An 18,696-nucleotide genomic window follows, 5' to 3' on the forward strand; every position below is an offset into this window, starting at 1 on the left:
GTTCTCCAGCAGAGACGTGGGCCTCTGCGAGCTCAGCACATACTCTCCGTCTCGCCACCGCTAGTCACGCTCACTCTCTGGGGTGCTCCAAGGCCTGGGGGCTCCCGACAGACTCCAGACTTTGGAAAATGTATCACTTTAATTGGAGAATTAATTAATTAAATTAGTTTGAGAATATGAGTCAGCCTTAAAAAGGAAGGCAGTCCTGACAGCTGCTACAGCATGATGACCCTTGGGGACACAGTGCTCAGTGAGGTGAGCCAGTTGCAGAAAGACAAGGGCTGTCGGGTTCACAGAGACAGAAAGCAGAGAGGTGGCTGACCGTGCTGGCGGGAGAGGACATGGGAAGTTCATGGTTCAGGGGCACGGAGTTTCAGTTTGGGAAGATAAGAATGTTCTGGACGTGAACGGTGGGGACGGTCTCCTGATAGTGTGAATGTACTTAACGCCACTGACCTGGGCGCTCAGAAATGATGAAGATGGCAAGTTGTATGTGAGGGAATTTTACCACAATACAAACCAAAGTTAGTTTGCGTATTCCTTCCACAAGTGCTTCCTGAATGACTGTGCATGTCAGGTTGTGTGGCCCAGCGGAGGAGGGGTCAGCCATGGTGCCTACCTCTGAAAATGCCTTACATATTCCTATGTAGATATCACAAGTATTTTGTCCCACTTTGGCTTTCTTTTCTCTAAAATTTCCCATTTGGATCTGCTTTTGTATCTGGTCTGCAATACAGCTTAGGTCTATAATTATGACTTGGTAGTAATAATATTAATGAAAATAAATACAGCACGGGGAAGCATTAATTACCCTAACTTTTAATTCTCACAATGAATGAGGCGGACCACGTAATTGTCAGGGTCACAGATCCTCAGCAGAGGCCCCCATGTCTGACACAAGAGGGACTTTCTCCCTCTCCTTCAGTGGGGGATGGGGCTCGGCAGGAGGAAGGGGTGGGAGGCGGGAACACAGGAGGGAGGGCGGAGGGAAGGGGGGAAGCCCACGGGGGCCTGGGGTGCACATAATGACGAGTCCAACAGCAAAATCAATAGGTGCTGTCCACTGACTATCAATTAAGGCACAATTAAGACCTTTGGGTTTTGATTTTGAGAAGCCGGCTGGCAGTTTTGTGGGAAGTCACCAAATAAACAATAATTCTAGACAATTGTGTCCCTTATAATGATTCAGATGGGTATTTTCAAATGAGGCATAAATGAGGATGTTGCTTTGTGGTGGAGACAACGGGAGAAAGAATAAAACCCCTGGAAGACCTAAGTAGGTGGAAACAAAGGAACGGAACTGTCCCCAGGGAGCCCTCGCAGCTCATTTCTGGAAGGTGCTGGAAAGGCACTTGGTTATTTACCAACTTACTGTGGGGTAGGGGTGGGAGCAGAATACGGTGTACTTCCGGATGATGCCGTTCAGCTTGAGAGGGGGAAGCCAGGACACAAACACCATGGAGGCTGAGGCCGCGGCTGCCTTCACTCCTGCAGGAGGACCTGGAACTAGAAGAGCAGTGCGTTTAGTCACGGTGACGGGGCTTCCCCTGGCGCTCACCCCACGCTGCCCGACAAGACCCTCGCTCCAGCTGGGCCCATGGTCAACTCTTCGAGGATCAGTGCTGACAGGAGACAGAGCTCCACCGGGTCCCCTCGGAATCCACATGCGTAAATCCCAACCCCAGAAGCTCAGATTGTGACCTTATTTGGAGAAGGGGTCTGTTGAGAGATGATTTAGTTAAATGACAGTCTTTAGGTGGCCCTCACCTAGTAGGACTGGGATCCTTATGGAAAAAGGGGAAATGTGGACACAAAGATAAAACAATGACAGAGGAAGAAGTTGGGCATCAACAAGCCAAGAAGTCTGCAACAGACTCTCCCTCACAGCCCTTGAGGGAACCAACCTGGCTCATGCCTTGATTTTGGACTTCTGGCCTCCAAACTGTGAGACAATGCATCTCTGTTGTTGAAGCCCCCTGTCTGTGGTACTCTGTTCCAGCAGCCCTAGGCACTGACAGTCTCTTTCAGATGAGAGATAGGTGAGCCCCACTAGCTCTGTGCTCTGCCCAACTTTAAAAAGAATTCTGTTAAGTCAGTTCAGCCAGAATCCCCTCAATAATTGATCACTCTTGATACACAATCAACATCTTCATTCTCTACCATACCCCAGGTAATACCTGATCATCCTCGCGTGCCTTCAGCAAAACCGCTGCTCGGTCCATCTGGTCAGAATGCCCCTCATCTCCTGTCCATAATTTTCCACCCAGAGACCCTACTTCTTCCCTCCATCTCTTGGCTGTAAATTCCCCCCATCATTTGCATTTGAAGTTGAACCCAGTCTCTTTCTCCTACCAGGAATCACCACTAAGGTGATCCCCACATGTATACCTCACAGCAGTTCCCCGAATAAAGTCTTCCTTGCCACTCTTTAACAAGTGCCACGAATAACCACGTCTTCCACAGAACTCATATGTTTGGTTGAAGCCCTTGTCTTCCAAGGAGCCGTCCCTCCCCATTGTAGCCCCTTGTGATGTCCTGCCTCTGAACAGCTGGGGAATTTAACTTCTTGCGCTACTACAGAGTTTGGCCTTGAATGGGCTGGGGATGTACATCTTGCCTCCTGAGTTAGAGAGACATGAGGACAAACTTCCACAGTCATCACGGACCACTCTTCCTTGCCCCAAACACTTGGTAATGGCATCCTTTTGGGCTGAGGGAGGCATATAAATACTTTTGATGAGGATAGACTTTTGTGTCGGAGATTCACAGCTTGCGTAGACAACACACACTCTTCTGTAACCCATCTGAGAAGGCAGGATATGGTGTTAACAATATTAAGCATAATTTGGGAGCAAGCTTGAATGCCTGTACCCTCCCCCCATCGTTCTGTTTTCCAGATTGAAGAGGGAGGATGCAGTGAGGTAGGCAGACTATAGGGGGAGGGGGAAAGGGCATTAATGTTGCTACTAGATAAGCCTTGAAGATCTTGTTTTGTTTTTCACTGGCCTGAATATCCACGTGGAGAGTGGTTCCCACCTTGATAGCAGTGTTTAAATTCCAACCAACATACGTTCCTTGTGAGCCCTTGGAGGAGTCTTTGAGTCTCTTCCTGCTGCAGTAACAACATGACTGCTTGGTAAACATTTCTGGAGTTGAATGTGTGTCTCACGATGGGCATCTCAACTCTTCCAAGTCATAACAACAAAACCAGCGAACACAGTGAGAGCTAATTTGGGTTGAACATCGTCACCACTTAAAAATAAGAAATTTCGGGAGCAGTTTTTGGCAAGCCCTGCTGATGGCAGAGGTCTAGAAAAGGGGACACGTGTAAGTGATGACACTCAAATTACTAAATCCTTAGGAACAAGGCACTGTTGTCCTGAGTAGGGAGGGCATTTGTGCTCAGGCTTCCTATTGGTGAGGGTAACAGCCAAGACATCCACCCGCCTGCAACCTGGATCAGAACCACAAGGGCTCCTCCTGAACACCAAGGATAGAGTGCAAACTTTCTTGACTTTTTCATCCTAGTGGATGCCCCAGATTCACCAACACTCTCCATTCCTTCTGCAAAGCCACCGCCTTGCTGGGGTTTGCCATGCCCAGCACTACCCCTGCCAGCTTCCTTCTAGAAGTCTAAGTGCTTGGGCAGCAACCACAGGAGGCTGCTTAGCAAAAAGTCAGTCATGCTTATTTCCACCTTGTTTGTGACAATTACCCTCATCATGGTAACGCGGTTTAATTCAGTATGTAAACCAATGAAATGTGAGTGCCAAAGAAAGCCATTTCTGTGACAATTAATGGGACTTCTTTAGAAAAGCTTTCTCAATGGTAAGTTAAAAAAAAAAAAGAAGGTTTGGGTGCACCTGGGTGGCCCAGTCATTAAGCGTCTGCTTTCTGCTCAGGTCATGATCCCAGGGTCCTGGGATCGAGTCCTGCATTGGGCTCCTTGCTCCTTGGCCTGATTCTTCCTCTCCCTCTACCTGGTTGTGCGCTCTCTCCCTCTGTCAAATAATAATAATAAAAAAAAATCCTTAAAAAAAAAAAAGAAGGTTTGGCAAGTTTTGGGCCAAGATCACTGAGAAAAATGATACGTATAGTGAAAATCAAGATGAACTGGTTAAAAAAAGTCTAGCAGAGAGATTGTTGGTGCACGGCGGCTTGCTTTACTCCACTCTCAGGAAGCCTAAGCCGGAAATGGCAGGTGATCCACGCTGGAAACAGTCATGGAACTGATGACGTAGAGATCTCTTCACCCAAAACTTAAAGAAATGAGACCATGTTAAAGAATGAGCAGAGACAATCTGAGGGCTTTGGAGGGGCGGGGTTTGGGAGGTTGGGTGAGCCTGGTGGTGGGTATTATGGAGGGCATGTATTGCATTGAGCACTGGGTGTGGTGCATAAACAATGAATTCTGGAACACTGAAAAGAAATTTAAAAAATAAATAAAATTTTTAAAAAAGGAATAAATAGAGAATCTATTTCTATTTGGATAGGTTAAAATAAATGTACATTAAATGTACCTTAAAGTATGTCTCTTGGTCACTGTAAACCTTAGTGACTCTTTGCTTTCTTTGATTATTTCCATTAACTTGCCTTGATTATATCAGGTCAAAGGGCTTTCACTGTGTTTACTGTGTAAATCCCCATCTGACTCCTCATACACTGATGTATGATCTGTCTTGTGTAACCTTTCCTTCTAGGGTTGTTAGAATTTTACGCAAAACAATTTTATATCACTGTGCAGGAAGGTGTGAATGCTGTATTCTCCCTGAGGGCTTCTGTTCAGTTCTACCTCTTAGTTCTCTGTCCTGGCCAAATTCATCAATTTCTCCAACAAACCTTAGTCTCCTCATCTATGAAGTTGGAACAATAATTGTACCTATTTACAGTTTTAGTGCTAGGATTATGAGAGATACTGCCTCTAAAGAATTTATATGGAGTTTTGCATACAGCAGACACCACATAAATCCTAGTGATCATTTGTAAGGACAATCTTCATTTCCTTATGTTGCACATCACTAAAGGATCCCAGCCTTTACTAGGATGTGACCCAGTGTGGAACTATAAACACCAGATGTTGAGAGTTACAGAAAACAGATGGTGTAGGATGGTCTGTCTGGGACATATTTTCTTAAAACATTCTTAGTCATCAAGTTACATTTTGTTAATCTGCTCTTCAGTAAAGAATGCTGCTCCAGAGAACCGTCTCTCCTGTGTTCTCCCGATTTGCCTATGCCTCCCTGCTGCATTCCAGAAGCTCTTACAGCTCACATAGCCAATCCCCACGGAGATCTCCACTCAGATTCACAGGCACCTTAGACATATCATGTCCCAAACTGGGATCACCATCTCCCCTTCCAAACCTCCCCTCCTCCTGTGCCCACTGCAGGAGATGGCACAGTGATGTGCCACTTTGCAGTTGCAAAAGCCAGAACGTAGAATCTTCTCGCCTACCATCCTCCGCAGGATGTGGAAGGTTAGGGAACCCTTGAGATCTTCATGTGGACATGGTTAGTCACTGGCTCTCCTCCTGGCTTAGCGTTCTGCAGTATCAGACCACTGTTTACGTCTCTGGAAGTGGTATGCTTGTCCCACCCCAGGACCTTGACACAGGATGATCTGGGGTCTTAGGTTCCTTCTGTTTAGAATCTTTTCCTACTCTTCTTCTTTTCTTTGGCAACTCTTATGCATCCAGCAGTTTCTACTAAATATTACTTCCTTGAGAAAACCTTCTCTGACCATGAGCCTAGATGCATTCAGGGCTCCCAGGCTATCTCTGAAGACCCTTCCCTGTGGAACATGTCAGGATCCACTCAAATCTCCTCCAGCAACCTGCAAGCCCTACCTGGCCCATCCTGTTTTCTACTGTATCTCCAGTGTCTGAGTCTGGAACATACTTATCTTCAACGCAGACTTTCAAAGTGAATAGAAAAATGATTTCATCGACTACAGTGTGGTAGGAAGAATTTTAAGATGGTACCCAAGATTCTCTTCCTCTGATAAACATGCCTGTAAAATTCCTTCCTATTGTATGTGGGTGGTAACTGTCACTATGATGGATGGGTTATTCCTGTGATCAGATTATGTTATGTGACAAAAGTGAAGGGATTTTGCAGATATAATTAATGTCCTAATCAGCTGACTTCAAGTTAAACAAGAGGAGAGTATTCTGGGTGGGCCTGACCTAATCAGAGAAGTCTCTTACAAGAGGGTCTAGAGGTCAGAGACTGAAGAACTCAGAGAGATTTGAAGCAGTAGTGATACACTCCCATGGGTCTTGAAGAAGCAAACTGCCCCTCTGGGGAGGGCCTATGTGACAGGGAACAAAAGGTGGCCTCTGGGCACTGAATTGATGGTACCAGTCCCCCACACACAAGGAGCCCAACCCTGCCAACATCCAGTGAGCTTGGGAGAGAACCTGACCTCAGGTGAGCCCCTAGCCCCAACCAACACCTTGACTTCAGCCTGTGAGACCCTGAGCAGGGGACCCAATTGACCTGGACCTGGACCCCTAACCCATGGAAATGGTGAGATAATAAAGTTGTGTTATTTTAAGGTGCTAAGTTTGAGGTGATCTGTTAGCATAAAAAGTGAGTCCGTACAGTTAAGGCCCCTGATGATGTGTTTTAATGTAAAATGTCAAAGCCAGTGCTTTGAAAAAATACTGTTGTGATTTGAAGTATAAGTCTGACTATGAACACAGATGCTTCAGCCAACTTCTTTATTGTCATGATCACTTCTCTGGCCTTGGTGATCAGGCAGAGGCAGGGAGTGTGTGTGTGTGTGTGTGTGTGTGTGTGTGTGTGTCACAGGTGGTGTCTATATGTGCATGTGAGCTTTATTTATGTGATCCACCATGGCAGCCAGACCCACCTGAGCCCAGTGCTGCCGAGTTCCCCCCGAGCCAAGCGCAGACCGCGTGGTGCTGGCTGGAACCATCCATGACAGCCGTCACGGTCATGCCACGCACACGTCTCTTTTCTAGTCTCATTTCCACAAGATCCTGCTGTTCCTGGCCTCTGCTCTTATAAGAGCGGTATTGTCTACACATTCTTTAAAGGAGACCAGTCCTTTTACGGTGGCATTGTGGGGGGAGCCACAGTGGACACAGGCATTGTGAGGGGAGCCACAGGTGGACGTGAGTGGCCCTTCTTACATGAGAGTGGGCCGTGGGGCACTCCCCACGGGGCACCTCTGGGACATTGCCTGATTATCGCTGCAGTGCAGGGAACTCGAAATCTGCGTGGGGGAGGCCTCTTGGGACACCCTGCTCTGTTGTGTTCTCGGGGCATCTGCTGCACACGGAGCCCAGCACTGCCATGTGCTCAGTATCTGTTCATGCAGGAATGGCACTTCGGGTGGTCAGGCAAAGAGACACTCAGGGTCCACTGCTTTTCGGGCACAGCAAGGTGTGATCACACAATCACCCGAGAACAGATGACCCATGCCTTCAGGAGAACGTATGGCTCAAGATCTGGGGGCTCCAAGGGTTCAGAGAGAGCCTGATGCCTGTTGACTCTTCACTTGCTCTTAGCTCCGTTTTCCATGCACCTCCCTCCCTGCGAGGACAGTGGGAAGCGTGGGGCGGGGAGCCCAGATCCCTACCGCACCTCCCGATGGCCTGCTTCCCATATAAAATGATTTACAGAGTTATGTGCATTAGTAATGTACTCAGCAAATATTTGAACTTAAACACAACCATCTCTATTTATACATATACAATGTTTACTTTTGCAGAAAAGGATCTGCGCTGTAAGTACCTTATGCCTGCAGAATAAAAATAACAATTGGAAAATTAATAGATTGTGTTTTGTTTGTGTTCTCTTTCCCCACGGCTTTGCTCAGATTATAGTCTCAGCAAATAAAACGGTATTAGGATTTCACAAACCCTTTAGAATTCAGAATTAGCTGTCTTGTGTTAAAAAAAAAAAAAAAAAAAAAAAAAGCAAGCCAGATCAGAATTCTTTTGCATTCTTGCAGAATAATAAAGGAGGTACAAGTTCTGATGGATAGAACAGTCCTGGGAAGGGAATCTGAGGCCTGAGCAGTTCTCACGGACCCTGAAAATATGTCCACAGACCCAACTGAGGCCATGTCTGTGAGGCTAAGAGTATGTTTATAGACCCAAGAATTTGTCCACAGATTTATGAATCTGTCTCCTGGCCCAGCAATCTTTATGGAAGCCAAGAAACTTCTTAAGGCAAAGGTAACTTGTTCTCTGAGTAAACAGAATTATCCCTGGCAGAAGTAAACTTTTAAAAAATGTTTTAATTTTTGATTTGACTTATTTATCTTATCTATTGTTAGTTACCACCTTATTCTATTTTTGTACACTTTATATGCAAGCGATATGCATCTTTCCTTCCTAAGATGATCAGTGACCTAAGAACACAACTTAAGCCCTGGGCTTCCTGACACTGGGGGTTTAGGGACCTTGTTTAAGAAATGTATAGGGCACAGAGGACCAAACTGAATGTTTGGTGTCAGTGCACTAATATTTCTTTCCCCATGAGAATATCAATAAACACTGAAACTTCTTCCATGCCTGGACTAGTGTCTTACTGAGGAAGAACTTAATGAATGTTGGCAATTGTTATTTTACTTGAAGTTTATCCACAACCTTACATCATTTTAATTGAAACTGGCAGGTTAATTCAAACTTTCCAAACTCTACGATTTTGTAGCAGAAATTTAAATAGGATCTATATTCTCAATTTGACTAAGCATTCCTTCTCTGATAATTAGCCTTGTCCCTTCTTTCAATTAGACACAAAATTGCTTTCAGTTTTATAAACTGCTCAAATGCCTATTTCTGTAAGGTATTGAGTTCATAAAGGTGGCTGGCACAAGTCTTCACCCTCTCCAAGTCGTGAAGTTTTCATGTGTGTCTGGGGGAGAGAAGCTGATTGTTATGCCAGTTTTCCTCACATTGCTCTTGTGACACACACCAGCACGCGTGGGATTCTCCACCTCCTTCCTGGGGGAACGGCTAGACCCAAGGCAGGGTCTTTCACCATCAATGGCGTCTCCATACGCCATCGCATGGGATACAAAAGCAGTGAATAATTGATTGTTAAATTAGACCTTAGGTGTCAGGGCCAATCTTTTTGTGAGAACCCCATGATTCCTAAAAGTAGAGGATTAATTAAAGATGATCCAGAATCAGCAGTCAATACGCCGTCGGGGAGCCTTCCCTTCTTCGTGGATTTCCATACATTCTTCTGAAAAATGCAGGTGTCAAAATTCATGTTGCTAGTCAATTTGGTCTTTAAGTAATGATTCCCATGACATTCATGTTATTGCTTAGCAATGCAAAAGAATGTGTCACCCCTGCTCTGAATGAGTGGGGATCAAATAATCAAACATCCAGTGTCAGGAACCAGCCCACTACGTGTCAAGCTAGCTGTTTGCACACAGCACTTGACTTTCTCTGTCTTAACTCTGTGCAGACTGATCATAATGGCAATGTTGTACACGGGTTCAGTTCAGAGGGTAGGTGAGGTGCCCCAAGTCCCATGGACAAGTGACAGCCAACTTCTAGACACAGCTTCTTGTCTATTGCGTTTTCTTTTGTCTTAACAAATGAATGTTTTTATTTCTTATATAAAATATATATTTTTTGCTTTTTAAAGTTTCTTTTCAGTGTTCTAGAATTCATTATTTACGTACCACATCTAGTGCTCCATGCAATACGTGCCCTCCACAATACCCACCACCAGGCTCACCCAACCTCCTACCCCTCTTTCCTCCAAAACCCTCAGCTAGTTCCTCAGAGTCCACAGTCTCTCATGGTTCATCTCGCCCTCCAGTTTCCTCCAACTCCTTTCTCCTCTCCATCTCCCCATGTCCTCCGTGTTATTCCTTATGCTCCACAAGTAAGTAGAACTGTATGATAATTGACTTTCTCTGCTTCACTTATTTCTCTCAGCATAATCTCCTCCAGTCCCATCCATATATACTATGGAGTATTATGCCTCCATCAGAAAGGATGAGTACAAACTCTTGTGTCTACCGCATTTTTAAAAAACTAAGTTATGGCCACCTTCACTTAGGACATAGCTTTGTAGATCTCTCCGTTAATGTGTGACTTCCTAATGGCGTTTCATTTTGCCCTAAGATTTCCCTAAATAATCCAGTTCCTTTGAGCAGAATTGGTTGATACCTGCACATTCCTGGGAAAACATTACCTGGGTGTTCTGGACAAGCTAAAAGTCATGATGCTAATGTTTGTGCATCCCCGGTGAAGCAAGAAGGACTCCAGAGATGGTGAGAAGACTGGGCGAGGGTAGATGGATGCGACAGGTTGGGGGAGTAAGGCTGGGCCTGCACAGGTGATGGCTGAGAGTAAGATGGGGTATGGTAGGCTGCTGGTGTCAGAGAAGCTTTGTAAGGGGGCAGAAAGGCTGAAGAAGGAGTGATCTGGACCTCAGAGCCTGAGTCCCCTGCCTTGCTTTCCCTGGATGGACTTGTGGGGAACCAATGTGTTTGGGATTCCACATAGAATAGGAGGGTGCATAAGCATCTAGCCTGCCAACGGGAGGTCATGTCCCCTACTACACTCTGCCCAGCTCCCTGGGAGCAGAGTCCTGGAAAGAAGACAAAGTTGTAGAGCCAAAATCTGTACTGAATTTTAGGACACTGGTGTCTCATTGCCACCCTATCTCTGGGACTGTTCTGGGCTCTGATCTGGGGAGTCCCACATGGGTATCGTCTGACAGAGTTGCTCCTTACTTACTTAAGGTGGAGATGGCTTTTTCTCACTATTGCTGTGTTTATCAGAACTTTACATTTTAAATAGGCTCAGAGATGGTCCCTCAGAGTTTCCCTTAAAATAATGCAAAAAGCCCCCCCCCAACACAAAAACAAAACCCACTTGCCATATCATTTTTGCAGGTTTGGGGAAGAGTCACACAACCAAGTCTACATTGAAGACAAGACATTGGAACAGCAAGAATTAATGGCCTGAACCAAAGGGAGCCGTAATTTAAAATTTTGCTAAATCATTATGAATTCCTCTAAGTAATTAAAAAAATTAATAAGAAGCTCTCAAACTAGAGATTTATTCTAAAGTGTTCTAAAACCGGCATAGAATAATATGGCTTCGACTGTTACATAATCTTCCAGGGGAAGGATGGAAATCATCTGAGCCTACACTACGAGTTGACGAGTCAAATGGAAATTCTCTGGATGGGATATAAAACAGGTGCAACGTGTTTTGCAGCTCTGGGATAAAAAGCATTTTTGTGTAAAGAATACTCAGCCAACAGTTTGTAGAAAGAGGACAAGTTCCAGGGGAGAGAAATGATGGACGCATCGAACAACAGTGACCTAAGACGGCGATGGTCTGAACTGTGCTGGCATATTTGGGGAAGGCGGCAGGGGGCTTGCTGAGAGCAAAGTCAAAGACAGGCCCACGGAGGAACGTCGGGCTCTGGGACCAGCCCTCTCAACACCAGCTCCTGCCCGGGATGCTGTCACCCCAGGGAGCCTCGGGTGTCCCTCACACCCACACGGGCCCCATCTCTCACCATCCTCTTTGGTCCGAGTGAAGATCTGCTCACTTCTGACGCCGTCCCCGGCGCGGGTGAAAGCCAGCACTTGGATGCTGTAGTTGGTGTACTTCTCCAGGCCGTCCAGCTCCAGGGAAGGCTGCGTCGTGGTGACGTTTTTAATCTCGCCCAGCTCTGGAGGACAAGAGAACACGACCTGGTGACTAGCGGTGGGCTCACTGGGCGTGCTGTCCAGCCCTGGGGCTCGCCCTCCAGCCGCCACCCCCTGAAATCCCTCTGAGGGGCTGTGCCCGGCCTCATCCACATGGGACTGCCCAGGACTCAGGGCGGATCGTCATTCAGGAAAACACAGTGGCTCACTCCAGGTGAAGCGTTAGAGCCCAGTGCCCGCGGCCAGAGCGCAGCATCCCCCGGCAGCCAGTCAAGCACGTCCCCCACAACGGACCCGCGGAGCCTGAGCCTGCATGTGGCTCCCTCCGTGCATACATTTCTAATTGCTCCTTAAGAAACTTCTGCAAGTCGAATTTCGTTTTTTGTGTAAAAAGCAAACAAACTCAACTCTTACGGTCATGCATTTTTAAGGACCTAACTTCTCAGATGTTTGAACTGCCAGCTGTTCCTCTTACCTGGAGTGAACCACCCCCACCCCCAGCCTCCCTGCTGAAGTGACACACTGATGTGTCAGAAACGTGGCATTAGCTAAAAATGCTTCATCTCCTGGAGTGGGATCAGTTCATCGTATTCAAAGGTGGAATGTTATGCTCTCCCATCTCAGACATATTAGACAGGACAATTTGAGAAAACCTACAATGATGTGTTAGAGAGCTCCATGGGTGTTCTGGATTTTGCACTGAGCCACCTACAGAGCACTTGGAGCAGGAGAGAGAGGGCTGAGGACTGCTCACCCCCACACAGGACCCTCCGCAGCGTACTGGCCCTGCCTGCGAGCCTGTGTGCCCAGTTACTAAGAGGACGGGTGGGAACCAGCCTCGCTGGGTGGCTGGCTGTTGTGAAGGTCACCTGTGCATATGGCCGCTTGCAGGGCTGTCTGCCGGCTCCTCTCCCTCTTGCCTTGGTGATGACAGCCGCCATCCCTGCAGGCTCACTTACGGGTCAGCATCGTTCTGGGTTCAAAGCTAACCTATTTAACCCGTGCACCAATCCTATTATTTCCATGACCCTTTCAGGTAGGGAAACCAAGGCAGGGGGAGGGTCAGTGCCTTGCCTAAGGTCATGGTGTTTAGCAGAGTGCCCAAGACCATCGGCCGTGGAACCACAGCGCATGGCCTCATGTTCATGGGTCACGGTCTCAGCGTCCTGCTGTGGTCACTTGGTGAAACTGTCACATCGGCCAGATTAAATGAGCTTTCTCTTCCTGTCCTCTGTCTTTCTGTCCTCCTGTCCTTCCGGCATATCACACAGATGGTTGCCTATTAATTAACAACATGGTTTTTTGTTGTTGTTGTTGTTTTGTTGTTGTTAGTGACGACTCCAGAATGTCTTTTTTGTCTTTTTGGTTTTCATCAGAGCTGAACATAGGTGAAAAGTTGAAGCTCAAATAGAATCGGAGTGGCCGAGGCTTGTCATACACCTGCCAGGACCCCTGGGTGGGATGCGGGCTGCGGGGAAAGGGGCAGGGGAGGCAAGGTAGGTCATAGACTCAGCTGCAGGCCTGAGGGTGAGCCCAAGGCCCGTCACCACCTTGAGCAGATCCTGGGCCAGTCCTTTGGCCGGACTCTGTGCTGGGGGAAAGTGAGCAAGGAACGGAGTCCCCAGAAGGTGCCTTCGGCCTGGGGTCTCCTGGGGAGGCCAGCAGGGTGAACACTATTCGGGACCACAATCTGGAAGCCTCAAGAGATGGCTTTCAAGAGTGAGAGGATGTCTGCTCATGTGTGGGGTCGCTGCACATTCAGAGAGTGGACAGCCGTTAGGCCTGATGGGTCAGGAAGCCTCCCCTCGGAAGGGACGGTCCGCTGGTGGCCACCAGAACGCGCCTTGTGTTATATTATTCACTGAAGATGCTTGTTTTCCTGAATGGATCTAATATGGGTCAAGTGGATGAGGATAAAGAGAAAACCCAAAAGCTAATGGGAAAAATGTAAGTGTAGTCTCATAAGACCTTTTCAGATTAGGAACTTCCACACCGTGCCAAAGATCGATCTCCCTCTCACACACGGTTCCACAGAGCTGCAGGCCAGCAGCTCGCTATGAGACCTTGTCTACGTCATCGACCTCTGGGGACTTCGGGTTTTTGCATTTGTATTTAAGTTTTCATCTTTAAGGAGGGCCCCGGGTGTCTCCCTGCTGGTTGCAGGAGAAGGTGGCACGGATGCATCAGGGCCGTTCCTGGGTAAGACGCCGTGATGGGGAGGGGGAGGGCCCCAAGGGACAAGGTGAAGTCGGCCCTCCCCATCTTTTTAAAGAAAGAAACAACTGAAGCAGAAAAATTCCATCTACTCATGAAGCGCAACGTGGATTAGAGTTAACACTTGGATGTTTACTTGTCTTGGGGTTCATATTGCTTTGACGAAATGATTTATTCAGAATCCCCATTCAAGATGGCCCCCAAGAGGTTCACGACACCGTCCGGGTGGCACACTGGGTGTTTTGCTGACTGGCAGGTGCTTGATGCTTAGGAGATGCGGAGAAAATAGAAAGGAAAATCATGACAAAAAGCCCAATCAAAACAGCATGCTTCATTTGTCATTTTTTCAAGCTTTTGTTCTTTTTTATGGTTTAAGCAGGATTTCTATCATCTACCTCTGACAGACTCCATGGGGTTATTAAAAAGAAAAAAAAACAAAACAAAACCCAGGAACTAAAGGGTAACATTCTGCTGAAATCATGAATAAAATAATATGAGATGAATATATAAATTACATTTAGACATATTATTTCTACTATAAAAATTTTTAGCTGTTTTAAAACAAATTGTTTTATGTATTCATACCCTCCCTCCTACTCCAAGAGTCTCAAGGCAAAAAAGCAGGGGTGGAAATGACATTTCTGAAGTACCGCCAACCGAGCCGTTACGGAAGCAAACATCCGGTCGGCACAAATGCCGCCTTGCCTCTGAAGCACGGTGTTGTCTCGGGCAATCGCAGACGAAATGACAGCGTTCAGACGCAGATGGAGATGGGACTTCAAAGCGTACAGCTTTTCTAGCAACTGCAGATGAATGGCCTTGTCACGTCTTGAAAAGTATCGAACTTTCAGATCATGATAAAACACTCTGAAGTTTCACCAGCATACGGGACGGTTCGCCTCTCCTGTCACATGTACTCACCGCTATTATCCGACCACACTAACAATAAAACGCCTTCCCGTATTGTATTTGAGGCAACTGCTAATCAGCGGTAGTAACAATCTGTGTCTCCCAGTCTGAGTGTACCTGTGTGTGTCTGTGTGAGAGGATGTATGTGAGTGTTGTGTGTCAGTCTGTGAGTGTTTGAGTGTGAACAGATGTATGTATGGGCGTTGTGTGTGAGTCTGTGAGTGTGTGTGCCTGTGACTGTGTGTCTGATTGGGAGGATGTATGTGTGAGTGTTGAGTGGGATTCTGTGAGTGTGTGCCTGTGTGTGTTTGTGAGTGTAAGTAGATGAATGAGTGAGGGTTGTGTCTGTGAGTGAGCGTGAACAGATGTATGTGTGAATGTTGTGTGTGAGTCTGTGAGTGTATTTGCCTGTGTGTTTCTATGAATGTAAGTGGATGAACATGTGAACATTGTGAGTCTGTGTGTCTGAGTGTGAACAGATGTATGTGTGAGGGTGGTGTGTGAGTCTGTGAGGTGATGGGATGTATGTGTGGGTATTATGTGTGAGTCTGTCAGTGTGTGTGCCTGTGAGTCGGTGTCTGTGTGAGAGGATGTAGGTGTAAGTGTTGAGTGTGAGTCTGTGAGTGTGTGCCTGTGTGTGTCTGTGAATGTAAGTAGAGGAATGAGTGAGGGTTGTGAGTCTGTGAGTGAGCGTGAACAGATGTATGTGTGAAGGTTATGTGCGTGCCTGTGAGTGTGCATCTGTGTGAGAGGATGTATGTGTGAGGGTCGTGTGTGGACCTGAGCGTGGGTGTCTGTGAGCATGAGTAGATAAATGTGTGAGGATTGTGTGAGTCTGTGAGTGTGCCTGTGAGTGTATACCTGTGAGTGTGAGTGGATGTGTGTATGTGAGGGTTGTGTGGGAGTCTGTATGAGGGAGTGTGTGTCTGAGTGTGTGTGAATGTGAGTGTGAGTGTGAGAGTGTGTGTGTGGTGTTTTCTTGGGGTTAGTGGGTCCGGCGCTTTACATGGTCACACGTTTTCCATCTGTGGGGACCTCGGGGCAGCAGCCTGAGGAGTTTCTGTGGAAGCATCCAGTAATCCCATGGAATTACCTGCTAATTCATACATGTCACTTCTTCCAAGTAGCAGGTAAAGAGAGAGTGTTCATAGCAGGTTTACGTCTCTAAGGGTTTCCTTCTCATCTTTCGGAGATTAAGTGTAGAACTCTTACATTAGGCATTAAGCACACCACTTTGATCTTAATACAGTGAGCAAAAGCATCTCTAGGAACTGTAGGCATTTCCAAGCAGTCTTTATTTAAAGACTTTCATGTTTTTGAATATTCACGTTTTTCAAGCTTTAGAAGCATCAAGCCAAAAGAACCGTATTAACCACATCAGCCTTCGTGGAGCTGAGGTGCCGATCGACGGTATGAGTGATGAGGGAAATGTGGATGACACGGACGAGGAGCCATTTTTCCCAGACCCTGGGAATACTTCCAACAGGAGCAACAACAGAACCGTCTCAGGGCCACACTGCCTCCAGGTGGGTGTGCAAACACATTTCGTTCCGTCTCATTCTGGACGAGGATGGGCACAAGTACCCATGATTGTATCATACGGCAGCGTGTCAATAAGATGGATACTTGTACACATGTCACTGCTCTGCACTTTACGTTATGGGATTTTTAAAAGCTTTTCTTGAGTCACGAGAGGGGGAAGTTGCTGCAGAGTCATCTGTGTCGATCTGTCCGTCTCTGGGGCTGGCCGAGCGTTACTGGGCTTGTGGCTCCATGCTCCCTGGATTGTCCCCGGCTCACTGGTTTGGAACATCCAGTATGGGAGACTCGGCCTTCCAGGAGCCCACACAGAGGAGATGCTCAGCGAGCATCTCTGCCTTGGGTCAAGCCGGTGAATCTTTACGGAACGGCTCTAGGGCTGGGTGCTGTGTGAGGTGTTATACCCAACAGCAGGAGGAACCGGCTCTGGTCCTCAGCCCCGAGAAGCAGGCCCAGCATAGACATAAGGAACTACGCCTCCCCAAACTGCTCTTTCTTTAGAAAGTGGTTCTTATTTAGCCAAATGCCTTCATGCCTTTATTCTGGCACCAATATTAGCGCCCCCTGCAGCCTCCGAGGCCCTGTGTGTTCTGTTCATGGGGTGGGCACAGCCACCGGCTTGGCAGAGCAGCCCCGGGTGGCCTGAACAGAGATGGGTTAGATCTGGCGGCGCCAGCTCTGTTTGCCCAAACTCAGAGGTGAGCTCGCACTTGGAGTCCACATGCAGGCAGAGGGGTTGAAAGAGGCCCCAGGCATTGTCCCTGGGGCAGGGGTGCGAGAGTCAGCTGGAGAGGAGGGAAGGGGAGGGCGCAGGTGTGGGCCACACGGGTCACTGCAGGGAGTGAGCGGACCTCAGCAGCTCCCCTGCGAATGCTGCAGGGTGGGTGCGTGCCGATCCTGCTGACGGTTCAGCAGCACCCACGCCACGAATGCACCACCACACTGAGACGCGTGCTCCCCCAGAAACTTCTGGCTCTGATCTCGCCGCTACCTGAGGGGGTCACACTGTCATTCAGTCTTGGCCAAACACACAGATTTTGTCCTATAATCTGAAATAAACACACACACACACACACATGCACACACACAGAAACCAGAAGAACGAAGGAAGAGCAACAGGAGGAGGGGAAGGACAGTAGGATGGGAGACAAAATGGAGAATTTGGGGTGGAATCGCTCCTCCCGAGAATGACAGTATTCCCGGCGAGGCGTCCGGCATTCCCTCTGAACCCTCTCATGGGTCAACTGCAGGGATTTAGGAAGCTCTCCTGCTGAGTCTTACTGGGAAATTGGAAGGGGCCAACCTTTTAGGATACACATCACATAGAACTTTCTAGAACCAGATCACTGTCCTAGTGCTGCCTGCAGAGGCTTGGCATAGATACTCATCTAGGAAAGCACATCCAGGCCTACATTTCCCAAGGGCCATCCTCCCCATACCTCAAACTGCTTCTTGAGGCTACATGTGGTTTCAAGCAGCTGTACACCCCTGTGAGCACTGAAGACGAGAGGTAAGAACAGAACGACGGGGGGAGAGTGGACAGTGTCCACTCATAAAGATGCGCCCTCCATACCCTAAAACCCACATTAGGAGGGGGTCAGCTAATACCATCACACATCCTCTGGGGCAAACTCACAGCCCTCGTTTTTAATCCTCTTACCTCCGTCCATCAGGTTGGCCCAGTAAATGACTCTGAACCCCTGGAGAATTCCATTCAAGGCTTCCTTGGAAAGTGTGGACCAGGATATTGATATGCTTTCTGGTGATGTTGCTATGGCTTGGACATTTTCAGGGGGGTAACTGGGCACTGAAATGAAATAATTAGAATCTGTAACAACCGTGGGTAGTTTAATTAGCAAAGCAATACGGAATAAGCAACATTACTTTGACGTTTCAACATGCAAGCAAAAGAAAAAAAACACACTCAATCCACAAAAGTAAGGGGAAATATGAGTACCATTTCCCTATTCAAATAGTATGATAACTTTCTCTCTACCCAACTGAACTGCCTCGTGTTGAAGAAGGTTGCCCCAGCACAGAAGGGCAGAGAACACTTCTGATCTTACTGCAAAAGTCAAAAGCCTTTGCTTCTCTAGTTTATTTCCTCATCGCTCTCGTGACGGAGGTTAGGGTTGCTTTACACAGCGCATGCCCTCCACAGTCCACAGTATCTGGCATACAAATGGGAAGCCTGGCTACTGAGAGGTGCTGAAAAGCAGACACGTGGTCAGAGCGTCCTCACTGCCCCTCCCTGGCCAGCTGCCCTTGCAAAACTGTAACGTGGTGCCGGAGGACAGAGAGTCAATGGTCTGAGATGTGGGCTCTTTGAAATGCTTTTCACGTGGTTTATCCAGATCTTAAACGCTGTGCCTG

At 47.5% G+C, this 18,696-nt stretch overlaps 1 protein-coding gene across 2 annotated transcripts in view; it reads right to left on the minus strand.

The window, feature by feature from the left end:
* The window catches only part of DSCAM (DS cell adhesion molecule), a 766,451-nt gene that overhangs the window by 81,223 nt on the left and 666,532 nt on the right, over positions 1-18,696 (minus strand). For both annotated transcript variants that reach the window (XM_032355377.1, XM_032355385.1), the window contains 3 exons: positions 17,984-18,130; positions 11,529-11,684; positions 1,373-1,506 (listed from right to left, as the gene is read on the minus strand). In XM_032355377.1, coding sequence (XP_032211268.1) covers positions 1,373-1,506; positions 11,529-11,684; positions 17,984-18,130 — 437 coding nt within the window. The remainder of the gene's footprint in view (positions 1-1,372; positions 1,507-11,528; positions 11,685-17,983; positions 18,131-18,696) is intronic.

This window comes from Mustela erminea, chromosome 1, assembly GCF_009829155.1.
Source record: "Mustela erminea isolate mMusErm1 chromosome 1, mMusErm1.Pri, whole genome shotgun sequence".
In the NCBI taxonomy this organism is placed as follows: Eukaryota; Metazoa; Chordata; class Mammalia; order Carnivora; family Mustelidae; genus Mustela; species Mustela erminea.